This window comes from Nyctereutes procyonoides, unplaced genomic scaffold, assembly GCF_905146905.1.
Source record: "Nyctereutes procyonoides isolate TBG_1078 unplaced genomic scaffold, NYPRO_anot_genome, whole genome shotgun sequence".
Classification (NCBI taxonomy): Eukaryota; Metazoa; Chordata; class Mammalia; order Carnivora; family Canidae; genus Nyctereutes; species Nyctereutes procyonoides.
This window is the reverse complement of record NW_026575030.1, coordinates 12,817,469-12,837,028: the sequence shown is the minus strand read 5'-3', so window position 1 is coordinate 12,837,028 and position 19,560 is coordinate 12,817,469. Positions and strand designations below refer to the sequence as shown.

General features: G+C 38.6%; 1 protein-coding gene across 1 annotated transcript in view; it reads right to left on the bottom strand.

Moving 5' to 3' along the window:
* The window catches only part of CNTNAP5 (contactin associated protein family member 5), a 798,328-nt gene that overhangs the window by 321,467 nt on the left and 457,301 nt on the right, over positions 1-19,560 (bottom strand). The window contains exon 11 of the mRNA XM_055316368.1: positions 873-979. Coding sequence (XP_055172343.1) covers positions 873-979 — 107 coding nt within the window. The remainder of the gene's footprint in view (positions 1-872; positions 980-19,560) is intronic.

The window sequence follows — 19,560 nt, the reverse complement described above, 5'->3', positions numbered from 1 at the left end:
TTACTCATCACCTCTTACTCCTTGTGTGCTCCAGCCTGCCTCATTCCTGGCTTCCTCTCTTCCTGCTTCTCATTTTCAGTACCCTCCATCCATATGAAACCACTTAGAAATTCAATTTTCTTTTGCTTTTCTTTTTCTGCCACATTCCTACAAAGACCAACCCAGGGCTTCTACATAAAGCCTCCTTAACATTGGCATGTAGTCATCTGCACTTAATCACTATATGCTGGTTCCATTCTCTTTGATCCCATGGCAAGAGTGTTCTTCCTCTCCTCTTGAATTCAGGCATGTCCTTGTGACACTATTTGGATAACAGAATGTGAATGGAGATAATGTTTGCCACTTCCAGGCAGAAACTTTCAACAGTGAATACACGCTTCCTTGTGCTTGTCTCTGCCATGGCAACCTGGATGATGGAGCCTCTGTCAGCATCACAGAATGAGGACACAATGGAAGGGGAGTCTCTGCCAATGTGAGATGAGCATGTAACACAGGCATGACACAACCACTGGTTATTTAAGGCCCCTGAGATGTTATTTATTACAGCAGCACAACTGAGCCCATCTAGACCATGTATTTGACTCAATAGCTCTCTTTTGTCGACCTAAGGACGTTGTTTCACTTCTGCCTCCAATACTTATTCTATTTCTTATCTGTGTTCCTGACAGGCCATAAACTCCATGAGGCTATAGATTGTATCCGTTTATCTATCCCAAAGGGCCACCACAGTGTGGGCATATATAGCTGCCTTTTGAGAAACACATGGTGAATGAATGAACAAAAAATGTCCACCCAGAGTTGAATGCATCCTGAAGTTAACACTGATATTCCTGGATGTTTGCCCAGTCTGTGGGTAAATCGTGACTACTCACAGTTGTGGCAGGTGGCACCAGTATAGCCCGTGTTACTGCAGTTACAGTAGAAGGTAGTCCAGGACTGTGAGCAGAATCCTCCGTGTTCACAGTAGTTCGGCAAACACCTAACAGAAGATTAAACCAAAAGCAAACAAAATAAACCAACTCAGTTGAAATGACGGGAAAAAAATAAAAAAAAAATTAATATCCAACTGCATGAATTGATAGTAGAAATTGGTCTGCTGTATGTCTGTATGTATATAAGTCAGACTTGAGCAACAGCAAAATAATTCCGGGCTTCACCACAGAAGGTACATCCAACACTATGTGTCATGAAGGCTCAGAACTGATTTAGGTGATGACATTGGGCATTTCAACATTGGGGCAAATTGCCATTGACTTAAAGTTAATTCGAAGTGGTCATAATTCATAAGATTTTTTCATTTACTATAGAATAAACTGTACAAAGATCATGATTTTTACATTTTTGAAAGGTTCTGCACTTTTAAAGAGATGGGGAAAGGAGCAGATAATGGAGGTCACTGTCCTCACGACTCTCTTTTGGGTGATGGCCAGGAATCTATTTTAAACTACACACAAAATCTGGAAACATGGTACCTAATCATTTAACCTGCAGGGAAATTCTGTCATTTCACAAAATGCCAGCCCACCCTTAAAATGAGGCCTCTACTACTTACAATGAAAACAGTATGACTATTCTGAAAAATATTTTCACTACACGTGTTAAGAATGCTCTCAAGCATTCATAGAATTTGACCTCACAATCACACTCAAATGGCTCCATCTTAAGCATACATTTCAAAATATAAAAACTATGTGTGCTAATTATCATCATTTACAAGGAAGTCATGATGAATCAATATAAATGTCCAACACTGGAAAATTTCTTGAGGACGTCGTAATACATAAAATTAATGGGTTATCATACAGCTACCACAAACGGTTAGCAAAAAGGATTATAACAGACTGAGACTGGATTAAATGAAAATTCAAGATATGAGGCATGGCCACGACAAAGCAAACCAAACACTGATGGGAAGGACAGATGTCACGCGTTACTTGAGGTAATGGGATTAGAGGCAATGTTCCTATCTTCTGGTCAAAGTTCATGGGCATCAGAGTCACTTATATCTGAATTCAAATCCCAGCTCAGCCATTGGCTTTGGACAATTCTCTTCACTCCCTACATATGTGATTAAAATCCCAGGAGCACCTGGTGGCTCTGTGGTTGAGCGTCTGCCTTTGGCTCAGTTGTGATCCGGGGGGGGATCGAGTCCCGCATCAGGCTCCTTGCAGGGAGCCTAATTCTCCCTCTGCCTATGTTTCTGCCTCTCTTTCCATGTCTCTCATGGATAAATAAATAAAATATTTTTAAAAATCTACACAGCAGGCTCTATTGTTACCAAGAAATAAACTGGTGAGTGCTCAATACTTGTAATGGATAAAATTAAGACCAAAAGCAGAGATAAATCCTGGAATTCTTGAAAAAAAAATATTTAAAGGGAAAAAAACCCCACAGATTTAAAAGGGGAGAAGGTGTGAGCAATGAAGCTATAGAAGTAGTCTAATACAATAAAAGGGTTCATTGTGTAGCCTCTGAGAATGTGAGCCAAGCAAAAGTAAGATGATTTATCGTGAATGCCCTATATAGGTAGGAAACCCTCCAGCAATGATTGTTTCAAAGCCCAGAAACTAATATTCCTGCATATGTTCAGACATATTATTAGAAATTTTCCACTCAGCACAGCAAACATGCAATTGTGCTGACAGGGCTTATGTTTGGGAAAAGCATATTGGTAACTCCATGGTATCCAACTATGGCTTAAGGAATAGAAGGGGAAAGAAAGGAACTAGTAAATTTTCTACAGAACATGTTCACAGAAACCAATTGATCAACACATAAACAAAAACAAGGGGTCCTCTTCCTTACTCCAGATTTTATCCTTCCTCTTGATTCCCATTCCCAGCTCCTGATCTTGGCAGAAAGGGAAAGAAACAGGTTCATCACTGAGATAGACCTCCCTGCCCCGACTAACCTTGTGCTGTGAGGAGTTATAGAAACTTGAAGCATCAGTGTCCTCTGATGGACAGGACAGTGTCCTGTCCAAGTGAGGACCTCTGCCTCAAGGTGTGCCCTGACTGAGAGCCTGAGGGGCAAGCTCATGAAAACCCATTCGCCCTACATCTTTCTACCCTTACATCCCGGCATCTTCCTGCTTCTGAATTATGCTGATCCTGCAGTGCATTTTCTCCATAGTTTTCCCCTCTGGAACTTTCAAGGCCTGTCTTTACCCCCATCCCCCCATCCAACTCCATTCTACTCCCCTTCCTCCAATGCCAAATACACCCCCACACATACACTCATGCACACACTCACACACACATAGTTGGTAAATTATACTATTATTTGCTCCCCTTCCTCTTCCAACATAAAACTAATTGCTTTAAAGATGAAAGCCTGAGGAACACCTGAGTGGTTCAGTTAGTTAAGCATCTGGCTCTTGGTTTTAGATCAGGTCATGATTTCAGGGTTGTGAGATCAAACCCCGTGTCAGGATCTGCACTCAGAGGGAAGTCTGCTGTAGACTCTCTCTTCCTCTCCCCAACACTCCCCGCCTCACTCCCTCTCTCAAGTAAATTAATAAATAAATTTTAAAAGAAAATAAAGATGGAAATTTGAGCAAAGCCAGGTCTGTAGGCATTTAATTCTATGGTTCTCTTGATTTCAGTACCAAGAAGGTTCAGGCCACCTCTTTTTAATGGCTGAAGCTATAAAATAGAAAATTCAGAAGTTCTCAGGGGCCATGTTTTCAGCCACAAGAAGAAAGTTTGTGTGTACAGAAAGAGAGAGAGAGAGAAAGGGAGAGAGAGAGAGAGAATATGAATACTGGAGTACAGAATGCAGCAGAAAAGACAGGTGGAGAGTGCTGACAGTACTTGTGTGGCTGGTTCCTATTGTTCCAAGATTTGGTTGCACCCCTGAACTTTCTGAGGACTGCCTGTTTTCATCTGTATCACATGTTGTGAGATAACCCAAGATCTAGAAAAAAAAACATTCCATTCAGGCTAGTTCAAGGCAGGAATCTTAACTTTTTATAAAACAGCATCCTGTAAATACAAAAAGAAGTGAAAGCACACGTTTTCCCCTCTATTCAACACTTTCAAATATTTTAAAACTCAAGATTGACAAATTCATTTGGGCATGTAGTAGGAGGGGCCTTGGGGAAAACAATAAGAAATATCTGGACATTTTGAACACATCTTTTATAAGCCTCACATAGACTTTGTTTTGCAGGGTTAATAAACTCAATTTACCAAGAAAGTGTAGGAGAGAAATACATTGCTTATGGTCACTTTAAAAAATATAATATACTTCTGAAAGAAAGAGTACTTTGCTAAAAGAAAATCTAATATGTCTAGAACGAGAAGAAAAAAATGAATGGATGCTTCTAGCTTGGTTCATTTTGGTTCAACACAGACTATGATTAGAAAACCTCATCTGTAAAGCTGACACTCAAAATAAAAGATGCATAACCCCAATTTGCTTATTTAACAAGGACGGTTTTATGAGTATAATTTCCATATTCTTTAATCAGTTTATTAAACTGGTGTTTTGTTTCTTTTTCTCCCTACCTGCCATAAATTGCGCACTGAAGGCATGACCCAGAAAGAGAACAGAGGTACAGAAGTAAGAAAGGCCCATTAAAGGTGAGCGCTGTCACAATCTTAGGGATAAGGCCCTCACTTCAAATTGTTAGGAGATAAGTACTCTGAATTCCTATCTCCTAAAATTCTAATGATAGTTCTTTTTTATTTTATTTTTTTAAGATTTTTATTTATTTACTTTTTTAATTTGAAAAAGAGAGCTAGCGAGAGAGAGAGAGAGAGAGAGAGAGAGAGAGAGAGAGAGAGAGCGCACAAGCAGGGGAGAGGGGCAGAGAAAAAGAGTCCCTGCTAAGCTGGGAACCTGATATGGGACTCAATCCCAGGACCCCAGGATCATGACCTGAGCTGAAGGCAGATGCCCAACCATCCAAACCACCCGGGTGCCCTTTAATGATATTTCATATCAGACTGAATCTGGATGGATGTGCTTTCTCTAGGTGCACACTGTCTAACAAAGACAGCCTTCTGCAAGATCAAGACACTTATTCACATTGGTTATTGTCACCTTTTTGCCATATATCATAAAATGCAATTACCTTTAACCAGCCTTTTAACTATCCTAATGACATTTAACCAAACATTGTTTTCATGGCTAATCTATAAAATATATCCACCAAGAGTCAAGCTAGGTTTGCCTACTCGGAAACTTTCCTCTTAGAAATAATCTTGAAATGAAACTTTAACATGTGCTCACAACCATATCTGAGTTGTTGCTTTAATGGTATTATTTCCCCCGTTTAATAAATGAAGAAAGTAAGACAAGATGAGGATAAATAACTTGCCCAAGTGTGAAGTGACAGATCCAGACACATGAGCTATGCTACTTGTCACTGAAGCCTGTATTCTCAATGACTATGCATCCTCTATCTACCAAATGCCAGATGATCCACCTCCTTAAAAATAAACTCCCAGCATGCATTAAAGCACCATTTCGGCAAAGAATGGGAGGGAGGGGAGCCTCACATAGTTGCCCACTGATTCGAGAAACTCATTAGCAAACTAGGACCTGTGAGGTTGGAGTTTTTAAAGATACTTTTGGTAGGTAGAGAGGTCTTGATGATAGTGACAAAAGGGTTAATTGGCAATAAACAAACCTGAACTAGAGAATAAAGGATATATTTATCATATAATTAGCTTAACGATATGTAATCAATTCTACAAATTCTATAAATTCGGTGATGAAGAATAGGGAAAAGAGGTTTTGATTCTATTTTCAATCCTTTTCATAACCAGTGTTGAATTCTTAAAATAATAAGAAATTCTTAAAATACAGCTACTACTAAGCTAGCCCCTGTCCCTGTTCTGCTCTTACTTTGATTTTTTTTTTTTTCAGATGACAGAGACTTCCTCTACATTTCATGGGTTAATGTGATTGCTTCTAGTCTCTGTATGTTTTCTGTAGAAAGGACATTTAAGTTATCACAAGTAAGACAAAGCTATGGCATAATATTAAAATAAACTTCTTAATTGTATAATCTTACAAATAGAGAAAAATGCAAAAGCCCAGCAAGGTCTATTAAGCAAAATGGAAAGTAAATTTAGGATCCAAATTTAGCCTTGAATGCAGGGCTATGGGCTTGACTGAGCACCCATACATACACAGCACTCAGGATGCTCCGCTGACAACAACAAGGATTATGCTCATATCTCCATCACTCAGCATAATAAGTATCTTCTTTAGACATGACATTTTTAATTTACAAATTTCTGAATTCAGTAGCAAAAGTTTATGATAATCAAAACCTTAGTATTAATATTTGGGAGTTAAGAAGGAGTAAGGTACTGAAAGAGAAAAAATGGTCCCAACGCTGATCTCAGCCAGAAATGTCTGTATGATGTGATCTGTGTCTTCCTGGGAAGGAACTAGTGTTCTTGACTTTGATAAAATGCCTAAGCATATTTATAATGGAGTTTAATAGGATTAAGACCAATGTCGGTCGATGGTCAACCTTAAAATGAACCTAACTTAAACAGTCTTGCAACAAGTCAAGGAGTCTAATTATAATTACTTCTTTTTTTTTTTTAATTTTTTTTTAATTTTTATTTATTTATGATAGTCACACAGAGAGCGAGAGAGAGAGAGGCAGAGACACAGGCAGAGGGAGAAGCAGGCTCCATGCACCGGGAGCCCGACGTGGGATTCGATCCCGGGTCTCCAGGATCGCGCCCTGGGCCAAAGGCAGGCGCCAAACCGCTGCGCCACCCAGGGATCCCAATTACTTCATTTTTTAAAAATTCAGTCTAAGAAGGGATATCTTTAAAAGGCCCCTAAAAACTTGTCCTCAAAATGGCTCCTTCCAAGAATGAGTCTTTGAATTGACCTGAGATGGGTCTTTTCTCTTGTAGGAAGATTTTAATAAAACTGAAAAAAATTAATAGTTCTTTAGTATTTGTATTTTTTAAGGGAATTTGGCTTATTTAATATAAGCCTTGTAAACTCCAATTTAAAAAGTATAGAATAACTGATTTAGACCTTAAAAATCTTCCTTAGTAGAACATCTAATATAAATTAAATTCACCAAAATTAAATGTTCATTTTCTAGATAGTTAACTTTTAGAAATATCCGTGGCATTCTATCTTTTAATGCAGTAAATTGCACAACTTAGAAAGGCAATAAATCATATTATAAATGTAGTTAATATATTGGAAGGTATTTAAGTAACTAAATCCATAAATGGGATTTTTCAAAGAGTTTTTAGACCTGCGTGCTAATACTTGCTAGACTTCTAAGTAGAATATAATTTTATAAGCTGAATTTTTAAAAAGTAAAAAAGAAAACTTTAAAAAACAAAATTTTGAATTTGTAACTTTAAGAATTTCAGTATCACTCTGAAACAAAAATAACCTTACAAAATCCTCCTTTGTGCATACCACATTCATCACACCTGTGCTGGTTGATTATTTAGGTATTAAATCTTACCTCCCTAACCCACTTTATTGGAGAGCAGCATGCCCGTCCACAGGCTCTGCACAGCACCCCTGAGCTTCACCCTGAGAACAACTTCTTTTTGCTCACCTCTGAATTCTGTCTCTAGTTCCCCTGCTTCTCTGTGTCTCTGTCACCTTAGGGAGTACTTTTTGGTTGAAAACAACAGATTTTAGGTTCAATCTATTAACCAAATTTTCCTCCCAGATGCCCTAATCTCCCCTAAACAATAATGAAGTGAATCTGTCTCTTCAAAACTAGACAGCCTTGGATTTTATTTTATTTGTCTTAATTTTCAAGTGTCAGGGAAAAAAGCATTACCTCCTTTAATTTGTATTATTTTTTAAAATATTGGATAGTTGTTCTTTTTATTTTCTTTATGTTTTATGAGTATTTTCTCTTATTTTACACATTGCTCCTCTATGGCCTTTGTTAGTATTGCCCTGTTACGCTCCTTGCTGTTCATGTAACTTGGGAAGCTATTTACCACTAACGCATTTCCAAAATTTAGCTTATGTATGTACTTTGACTTAGCAATTCCACTTGAGATAATGCCCCCAAAATACTTTTTTATGTGCACAAAAATATACGTATAATTATTGAGGTGCCTAGGTGGCTCAGTTGGTTAAGCATCCAACTCTTGATTTTGGCTCAGGGTCCTGGGATTGAGTCCTGTGCCAAGGCTTCTTGCTCAGTGTGGAGTCGGCTTAGAATTCTCTTTCTCCCTCTGCCACTTCCCTACTCACATACAAACATGCAAATGCATGTGCTCTCTCGCTCTCTCTCTCAAATAAATAAATAAATAAATAGATAGATAGATAAATAAATAAATAAAATCTTTTTAAAAAGACATATGTAAAATTATAATTATTAACGACTTAAAAAAAATGAAGCCATAATCCACCATTTGGGGAATGGTAAAGAAATGATGGCATCTCCATACTATGGCATTATAAGGCAATTAAAATGAATCCATACATGTATACCTAAGGATACTGGAAAGTTCTACATGTATAATATACTTTTAAGTACAGAAAGCATATTGCAGAATATCACATGTAGCTTCTACTGTTACTGCCCTCATTGTTATAAGGAGAAAATAAAGTATAGAAGGACATAGTCCAAATTAGTAATCTGCTAATAGTGGTTAAGTGTGGGAATAAAAGTTACCATCCCATTCTTTGTTTATTTCTGGGTTCATCATGACTTTTACAATGAAACTGGAAATAAACTTATACAGGTGCTTACATTTCACACTTTATTTTGATAGTAGACAATAGCAAAGAGACCTCATTCACTTAAGAAATGGTCTCTAAGAAGAGTGAGTCAGGGTGTCCCAAGACATATTTTCAATACAGGTAGAGACCAGCTGAACAAGAGAAGAGGTTCAGGTGAATGGATCTTATTTTCTGCATAAAGCCACTGAGGCTCAGTGAGCTCCCAGGTCACCCTCTAGAGCAGAGCAGGCACTCAAATCCAGGTCTAAATGAACATCTTCTACCTCCTTCAGTAAACTCTGAAAATAAAATTCAGTGAGTGAGACCTCTCTGTTCCTTGGAACAAAGCCCACCTGGTAATATGCTCCAAATATCACATTGATTATGGCTCTCTATTGATACATGTACATTTTTAAAGTCTCTTGAAAAATTAAAAGAAAAGGGTCTTTTGTCTGAGAAAATCAGCACAATGGTTAACTGTGTGTCCCTGAGTACCCATCCTTCTATTACAGTTATTTAAACATGTGCACTGTTAGGCACATGAACACACATATCCCAAAAAAATCCCCAACCTGAACACAGCTAGAGGAAGTCATTTGTTTAGATCAGCCTAAAAAAAAAACATTGTATTTCTATAAACACCTACAGAAATGTTTTTTTTCCTCAGTATGAAATTTCCCTCATTCCCCATAACAGATTGAAATGAATAGGACATCTACTGGCAGGCCTCTGAAATTCCCAAATGTTCAGATAAATGGTTACCTATAAATGAGTCTGAATGTATTTATGCTCCATTGAGTTACTTCCCTTCTTAAGAATTCTCATCCCTCCTTTATACAGTTGAAGGTCAATTTCAATTTCTATATGCTTTCCTTAGAGACAAAAAGAACAAAACATTTCAATAGTCCTCAAAATGCAAGCTGACTAATGTAAGCTTTTTAATGAAGCTCATACATTAAAAATCAGCTAGGTTGTGTTCCTTTGTCTGTTTGCTTTAATTAGCAGCCAACTGCATTGATCTTATTTTGATCAGATAGCTTCTCTGAAAGCTTTTGAAACCTATTTCTATGCCTCTCCATTCTAACAATTACCATAATCTCATTTTACCCCCACGGTTGGATCTTCATTATAATTGAAATTTGTTGTAATTACAGCAGATGCAGACATTAAGGAATTAAGTGAATAAAAAGAAAAGTGTCAGAAGTCAGTTTCCTAAATTTCCAAGGGGCTAGTTCACAGCAGGAAGCCAATTGTCAATTGTTGCCGAGTAGATCCCCAGATAATGGACAAAGTAATGGTGGTCAAAGGAGTGTGCTGAGCACATCAGGGATCCCAGAATCACTGCCCGGCTTCCAGACAGAGCCCAGCACCCACAGCAGGCACTCCTCCTCCCTGTCCTGGCTTTGGATGGTGAAATGGAACAGTCCTCTCCACACATCAGCAAACCTAAAGTTTATGACCAAGAGCTGCTCAGGGCTCTTCAAAGGCCATGTCTTCAAAGCAGAAGATGTTGTGATTCAAGAAGAATAAATCAACATTCGCTATTCCCATGCTGTTAATATGAGAAGTAAGCTGAGACCATGAAACTAATACCAAATCATTGCTATTTGATTACAAAGATACATGTCTCTTTCTCCAAATAACAAAATAATGTTTTTTAAAAATCACAAGGGAAGAGAATTCCCTACTAGCTTGATATGGATCGTTTTGACCAAATAAGGCAGAATTGAATTTCCCTAATCAATTAATTTGTCTCAATGGCCTAGAAGTGCTTCATTGGAATGGAAACATACCACATCGTTTACAGACAGGTTCTGGACTATGGGAAAGAAATTTGGTCTGGGTTTATCTACTACATATCAATAAGGTAAATGATTTTCTGCGCCTCACAGTGTAATGATTTTGTTTAGCATATATAATTGAGATGACATCTCAATTGTTAAAGTCAATCAGGAAATGCAAACAATAGAACTTTCCAGATTACCAGAATGGTCTTATTCTTAAAATTTAGACCATCATTCATATCCCACTACAAATGGGAATAATTCTGTTGTCTGGCTCATTGCTTCCATTTTTTTTTTTTTTCTTAAATGTGATACAGTGGGTCTGGGGTAGAAACTGATATTCTGCATTTATAATAAGCTCCTTAAAGATGCCAGAGCTGCTGGTCCTCAAAGTGCAGTGAATACCAAGGATCTAATTGAGGTCAAGTTCAAGAACCATCCTGTAGAGATGGGTCAGAAGGATTGCAAATTATGGAGATTTCTCTTTTCCCTTTTCTAGTTCTCGTGCTCTTTTTGCAAATGTTTTTAATTCTTTTAGCTTTAAATTAAAATAGAGTTTTCCAATGTACTTTGTATGAGATTTAATTTTTTAAAGGTTTTATTTATTTATTTAAGAGAGAGGGTGCAGGGAGGGACAGAGGGAGAGGGAGAGAGAGAATCTCAAGCAGACTCTTTGCTGAGCTGGAGCCTGACACAGGGCTTGATCCCAGGAGTCTGAGATCACGACCTGAGCTGAACTCAGATGCTCAATGATTGAGCTACCCATGTGCCCCTATATCAGTTTTTAATATACTGCACTCACAATTTGCCTGTTTTGTGCCCAGGCTAACCCTGGAGACCCTGATGTCAGTCTTTTTCTGCCTTCCCTGTGTATTTATGTGAATAAGAATGTACAAGTATTATCTATGAGAAAGGATGCTGCACTGCACCAGCTGGGTGCCATCCGGTCTGCTCAGGCCGCAGAAGGTAGAGCAGCTGAAGGGAAGGCCCTGCTACACTTAAACCCACTTAAATCCATTTAAACCCAGCCAAGCTCAAGAACATCTGCTAGCCACATGCTCTTTCCACTGTATAATAACAGAGCAAGAACAAGTGAATGGATGAACATGACACCAAAAAATTGTCATATTATAGAAAATGATAGCACTGACTATGCATTTATCTGGCTTTTGTATTTATAAGAAATGAATACAGGTCTCAAATTTGAAATAAAAAAAATTGTACCTACACTTGAACATTCTGGATAAATCTTCATGAAATATATCAGCTATTTCAGGGAAAGGCATTCGGAACCTGTATCAGTTGGCAGCTACTTACCTATGTGAATCAGGATCTTTGAAATATTTAGAAGAGCCACATAAAATGAGTCCTGAGGCTAAGGCACAACTACAATGAGTGACCACTCGGTCAAAATGCCTCATTGTTTTCATAGACAAAGTTTAGAAATATTTAATTTGATGTTCAAATACTGCTTTTTTCTTTTATAAATAGTCCTATAATTTTATTTGGCAGAATAAAAAAAAATTCATTGATGAAACAAGAAAGAAGGAAAACCTCTCAGATACAAGACAAGAAGGACACAGTAATGATTGGGTTCATCAATCTTCTTTCAGGTTTTATTATCCAGACTCCTCCAATGTCTTATTTTCCTGTGGATGCTAGTGCTGGCCAGGCTGGCCCTGGCTGCTACAGTCACTGTCATGGCCCCCAGAATCTACAAAGAGTGGGGATAGACAAGACACCAGCAGGGCCTGGATTATATGGGATGCTGATCAATTTGGGCATGTTTATAAGGTTATTTAATTTTTCACTTTAAAGGCCATTTCATATTGAATTTGAGCTGTTGTTTAAGGACTGGAGAATTCATGGCTCTACCAGAGGCTCTCATTTTTGAGCGTGGGGACTCTACTATGACTCAGGGCTGGTCTGGGACTGTCCCCTTGCATCCTTGCAGAAGGACAGTGTGGCCTTCCTCACTGGGGAGGGGACTGGGTGCCCTCCAACAACCCAGACTTCAGATTAGGAGGATCCAAGTTCAAATCCTTGTCTGTCATTTTCTAGCTTGTATGACATTCAAAATTATTTATGCTTTCCTGAGCTTTAATTTCTTCATTAGTAAAACCAAGGCAAAAATAATCTCTAAATCATTTTGAAAATTAAATAAGGCCTGACAGAACATGAATAAGTGTCAATAAACTCATTATTTTTTTTCATGGATACTTATAGGTGGTTTATGACACAGACCCAGACTGTGTATTTTATTTTCTTTCTTTTTGTAGTAGATATGTTTTGCCCAGTACATGAAGAGAGACGTTTGGTCTGCTAAGCTGGGTTTGCTACTTGGCCTGTCTATGCAGATCTGACATTTCCATTCTCTGTTGCTAACCTCAGGAGTTGCTAAGAAAGGTCACACTTCATCTTTGCTCATTTAAGTTTCATCAGTGTCCTGTCCACTTGAGCAGCAAACCTGGCTTCCTGCTCTGTTTGAGTTAAGATCTGTGTCTGGGACTTGAGAGGTAAGATAGCAGAGACCAGAACCACTCAGGCGCCATGCCCTGCTTAGTGGCCAAACCACTGGCCACAGACAGTTGCTAATGATTCCACTCACAGCCAGTGAATAGTTTCCTTGGTCTCTGACTTTGTGTCTGTTCTGGGCAGAGGCCCCAAATCTAAGCTAAAACGCTATGACCCTTGCACATGAAGAACACAAACAAGAAACAAACTACGGAATCCTTCCTATGACCATCATATATATACATTTTTTCCTCTTTCAGCTTGTTTAGATTCTTCATTATCTAACTTACAAGTATGGAAAATATGATATGAAAAGCCTTCTCTTCAGGAGAACCTTAGTTGAAAGTCCTCAAAACATAAGCCATCCTAGGTCAAGGTGGAGGCACAGGCTCACAGAATACAGTTAAGAGTGGAACCCCAAGCATCAAGGAGAACAGGGATGCAGCTGGACATCAGAACAGGCAAACCTGTGCAGGTAAACACAGCTAGGGGATTCTCTGCTCCCTGGCCTTTGCTTTGCTCTGTGGGTTGACTTCCTTCAGTCTGCCTGTATCTTATCTTCCCCGATGAGGCATGAAGTATGACTGTGAATGGGCAAGTTTTGAACCTAAGGTGTCCTCTATTAGGAAGGGATTTTTCTCTCTAATGTCAAGTTTGGGACTCCTTAGGGGAGACCAGTTTAGCCCAGCTCAATGGGTCAATCCACTCTGGCCAAGGGCCAGGAACCATGTAAGAGTACAGTTCTACAAAAGTATGTGATGAGAAGGGAAGGAGAAAGAGCAGTTCCAGATAATAAAGGATGAGAGGTCCTAGACACAGAAAATTATAGATGGCCTCTAAAGGACTGCCCACAGTCCCCATTTTAACACAGGAATCTGCACACTGCCTGCATTCACTGGTTTTCAATTTTGCATAAGAACCTTCCCTGTCAGGTACCTTGGTGGCTCAGTGGGTTAAGCCACTGCCTTTGGCTCAGCGCTTGATCTCAGGGTTCTGGGATCAAACCTGCATCCAGCTCCCTGCTCAGAAGGAGTCTGCTTCTCCCTCTGCCCCTCCCTGCTTCTTGTTTTTTCTCTCACTCTCTCTCAAATAAATAAATAAAATATTTTTTTTAATTTTTTTTATTTTTTTATTTTTTATTTATTTATGATAGTCACACAGAGAGAGAGAGAGAGGCAGAGACATAGGCAGAGGGAGAAGCAGGCTCCATGCACTGGGAGCCCGATGTGGGATTCGATCCCGGGTCTCCAGGATCGCACCCTGGGCCAAAGGCAGGCGCCAAACCGCTGCGCCACCCAGGGATCCCAATAAATAAAATATTTTAAAGAAATCTAATCTCTGTCATTTTAGGCTGAGTTTAAGTGACATCCTAAAACTGAACACGTGTTCCAAGCCTACAGTAATCTGTCTCTTCTCAAAATTAGTAATCCATATGGCAAAGTTCAGATTGTAACTGTTCATTAATTGTATTTTTCTTCCATTGCAATTGAATGGCATGCTGACAGACAGTTCTCTCTGACTTATTTTTATTTTTTTTTTATTTTTAAAGACTTTATTTATGTATTATTGAGAGAAAGAGAGAGAGAGAGAGAGAGAGAGAGAGAGAGAGAGGCAGAGACACAGGCAGAAGGAGAAGCAGGCTCCATGCTTGGAGCCCGACGTGGGACTCAATCCCGGGTCTCCAGGATCATGATCATGACCCGGACTGAAGGCAAGCACTAAACTGCTGAGCTCTAGGGCTTTAGGAAATAACTTATACACTGTGCTCTTCCCTTTAATGTCTGAATTTCCCCAAATAATTATATATGTGAAAAAAAATATTAACTTCTCTACCATATATTAAATGTTATATTTGGCATGCTAGACTTAGTGTTAGGCTATCACAGTAATTACTTCAGCTAAAACAACCCTGTAAGACAGTTATCACTATCTCTAGGAAAGTGAAGATCACATATTAAATAGCTTATTTAAGATTATAGACGTGTAAAAGGCAGGCTGTAAATCTGGGCGTGTACAAACCAAATGCAGAAGTTCTATGCAACAAAATTAGAAGGAGAAAAGAGGCAGAGGAATCACCTCAATTTGTTTTATTGAGAAAAATGAAAAAGGAAGTCTAATGTCTGCTTATGACACTCTTGTTCTTTTTAATGCTAACTTTTGAGGTCACTTTGTCTACACTACTAACCACCTCCCAGTGTTTACTCTGATGTACTTACTATATACACAAGGGCATCATGTCCAAAAGTTTATTATGTGGATGAGTAGTTTGTGGAAAAAAGGGTTTCCTGGTCAAATATACTTGTGAAATTCTGAACTTCTAATTAATTCACCTCTTGTACAGCCTTTAAGTGCATGGTACATATTCATACACACACACACACACACACACACATACGACACAACCACCACCACATGACACATTGAGAAATCCTGCAGTAAAGAAACCCATTTAATTTTACTTACTCCAGCATTTCTCAAACTTATTTGAACAAAGCAATTGGTTTTCTGAGAATATCATTAACATCAGGCAGAACTAGGAGTGTTGTTTCCCACTGTGTAGAGAAAATTTGATGCAACTGTATTATGATGAGCAAAATAAGGAAATTTGTTTAATCTGCTGACACAATATTTCTGAATGACTGATCAACAGACATCCTGGGGTGTTGGATAAAATACAGATTCCATGTCTCCATCTCATTTGGACTAATGAGAATTTCTGGAGTTGTAGAGCCCAGAAATCTGCATTTTAAAAGTGCATTTCAAGTGATTTTTATGCATTCTAAAATTTAAGCTACTCTCCAATAGGCTGGGATCAAATCTTAAGATTACTTTCCATTGATAGCATTGGAAATTGTGCTAAGTTTACATCTGCAGTCTGGTATGAATCTTTATGTGAGGCAGTTTGTGCTGGTACAAATAATCAGGTGAAGTCAACTATTTGCCTAAAGAGACCACACTAAATGGCCTTTACCTTGGAAAACATCCCATCCAAGGATGGGTATCAACCTGCAAGCACTATAATCCAATCCTCACGAATTACCAGGACCGTTAATCACCAGTATTGTGACTCATGCAAGTGAATCGAGCAAGACACAAGTGTGTACCAGAATTCCAATTTGTGGATTTACATTGAAGAGTATAATTTACAAAGGGCTTGATAGTTCCACCGGATTGTCCAATATGTCCTTTTCGTGTAGGTAAGGAATCTTCATGGATTGCAAAATAGTAGGTCAGTCAGTTAAACTTGAAATCAGAATAAGGATGGTGCCAGAATTTCTGGGTTTAATGTCAGTACTCTCTGACAGACAGACAGATCCAAACCTATGTTAGTGAGTGAACTCACACAGATTTTGTTGGCCTCAAGTCCACTTCTTACTCCAAATTGCTTGGATTCGGGCATGCAGCTTTTAGAGATCTAACAATAACTAACTTTAGCATATTCTATGATACTTGAGATTTTTAAAAAGTGAAGATTCTTTTCCTTAAAAAATTAGAAACTAAAACCTTATTGGTGATATATAATTAGATTATAAGTACATATTTGCTCAAAATATATCCTTATTTTGAAGGTAATTCTGAACTGGTAAACAGACACAGCAAAAGAATACTTGGTGTAGTAGAGTTATCTCTTACATAATGTACGGGTTTTGACATTTGAACTAATATCAGTTAAAGCACTTGTCTGCCCAGGATCTTGGGAGATATTAAGGCAAAGAGTGATATGCTTGTCTCTTCTGATACAAATGTCTGTGAGGAAATGTATAGAAAGGTATACCATGGTCATATACAGCTTGGGTGGCTACAGTTGACATTATATCCACTCACTGGGTCTTGATTCTGAGGCCCATGCCTAATCTGTACAGGTGCAGCCCTAGGTTGCTAACTTAGGGGAAAAACTATAGCTCCATGAGGACTCGCACTAGCAGAGAGTCTAGTCCTGTATTATCCAATAGGGTAGACACTAGTCACACATGCCCATCTAAATGTAATTTTATTAAAATTAAATTAAATTAAAAATTCACTCCCTCAGCCATAACATCCACACTTCAAGTTCTCAATAATTACTAGTGATTAGGTGTAGACAACATAAAAGAGATCATTTCCATCACTGCCCAATGTTGCATTGGGCAGTAAAGTTCTAGTCTAATTAGTATTCAATTCCTTGAAACAATCATTTATATTACATCCCCATAGGCTTCATCCATTCTAGGGAGGGAGAGTGAGATTCATGATGGTCCTTCACTCTGACTTCAGGAGTACAAGAATGCAGGTGTTGCATTTGATGCCATTAATTCAGGTATGATTTGGCCTGGCATAGTTGCTCTGTATCTTCAAGATAATCCATTAAGAACTATGAGATGTTTGGCTTAATTTTGACAGGGCAAAACTATTCCTTTTATTTCTGAGTTGTTTGGGAGCCCATTAGCTTCTTTTTTATTTTATTTTATTTTTTTTTAGCCCATTAGCTTCTAATGAAAATACTTGCTAACTATATAATCTTAAAAAAGTCACATAACACCTATAAACCTCAGTTCTCTCCTTTATAAAATGAGAATGGTTTATTTTAAACACTTTAATATAAGTCTTCATAGATTTGAGCAAGATAATTAGTAGAGGATAAAACCTAGCATGACACCCTGCCCATGGTTGAATTCTACTAAATTTAGGTGATTCCAGGTATAGTATAAAAACAACCAAGAGAAAAACTTCATAGGAAAAGAAAAAAATACATCTTAAATATTTTACGGAGAGACTTTATATGGCATTTAGCAAAAGTTGGAAGTAGCTTTCTATGTTACTAGAAAACACTAGAGAATTTGACATAGCCCACTGAATAATAACAATGTTGTTTAAGTCTCTGCCAGGCACTTCAGAAAAAGAAAGAGAAAAAATAAAGCCGTGACAGAGTATGGATTGTATATGATTCTGAAGCTGCTCTCTGGGCTCGCAGGAAACCTTTACTCTTCTTCAATGACTTCACTTGCAGATAAACAGCTGACAGAGTTACAGACACACTGGCACCCCTCAGTATCATTTTTTTTTTATCCCACTCCTAATAGGTAAACAGTGCCAATTTCTCAAGCCTTCCCAATTCAGCCTCCAGGAGGCTGTTGAGAGCTCACTGCATCCAGGGGGTGCGCTCCCTAGATCCTATTACCAGAAAACTAGTGACATTCTTTGACAATCACAACAGACATTTTGTATGTTTCTCTAGAGCTGGATTCTATTCAGACTCGCCTTCTCTTGCAGAGCTGCCCCCACTTTTTTTCTTAAAGTATAAGATTGTAATAAGGATAATGTGCTCACATGCTTCCTTCCACTGTAATATTTATAGGCTACATTGCTCAAATACATTGCTCTGGTTTGCTTGTCTAATTTTATGATGGCCTTGCTAAACAAAAATACTCTTGCTTGCTAGTGCTTACAGAAGGAGCACTTAACACCACGTGAACGATGACAGCTGGCACCAGCTGCTTTTATTAGGCACTCTATCTATTCAAATAGACTGATACTTCATGTGAACCACATTGGGAAGTCTTCAATATGAGAAAGAGGTGAAGGGCTTTAATTCCCAAATCTTGGACAACTGTCTCCAGAGTTTGGGATGTGCACAGATATTAAAGATTACTGAGTTCATTCCACCTCTCGAGGAAGTGTTACATCTAACTCCAAGAGGAGTGTTGACTTCTGGCAGTTGCACCTCCAGTTCATGTCCAGCTACTGATGGCAGATGCTGTTAAGGTTCAATAGATTCAACAATAATTGCAAAGCATGTGCTCTCAACAGAAGGCATCAGTAGGAATCAAGAACTTTCTCTGGGAAGGCAAAATATAGATACAAAACAGGTAACCCTCATGATTGGGAGCTAAATCAAAGAGAAACTAAAGTGCTAGAGACAGTCACAGAAGGAAAGGTCTTGGTGAACATCAGGCACTGTCAGGGACACTTGACAGAATAAGTGGGATCCGGAGGAGTTGCTGAGAGAGGGCAGAATTTGGGCAAAAGGAAGGGAACTCCAGCCAAATGCCTGGTGCCTGGAAGCTGGAATGAGATAAGCTGCTATGGGGCAGGGAGTATGTCCATTTGGGGAATACCCTTCCACTGCTATTTTCACTTCTGCTTGTCTGTCAAAATGTAGCTCAGATGTGACTTCATGGCCCTCAGCACCATGAGTGTCCCTGTGAACAATGTCTGCTTTTTTGCCTGGCTCTCTTGCTCTTGAGTTTCCTGCAGGCAGAGATTATATTATTATAAGTACATTGGAACACAGCAGATGCTCAGTAAATGCATATAGATAGAATGATGCATTAATATAGGAGATAAAGGTGAACAGGAAAAGGGAGGAAAGGGGAGGAGAGGTCAAGGGGAAAGCTCAAAAGGTAAGCAGGGGGACGTGGATCTTTGTATTTAATGCCTTGCTCCATCAAGTGTCAGAGAACATGTGACACACATACACAGAATCTGAATTTCACCACAGTGAGACTTGTAATAAAATATATATTTCAAGAAGCAGAAGATAGATTTTAAATTGCCACTAAGAGAATAGTTCTCTGCTATTTTATTTCCCTATCTAAAA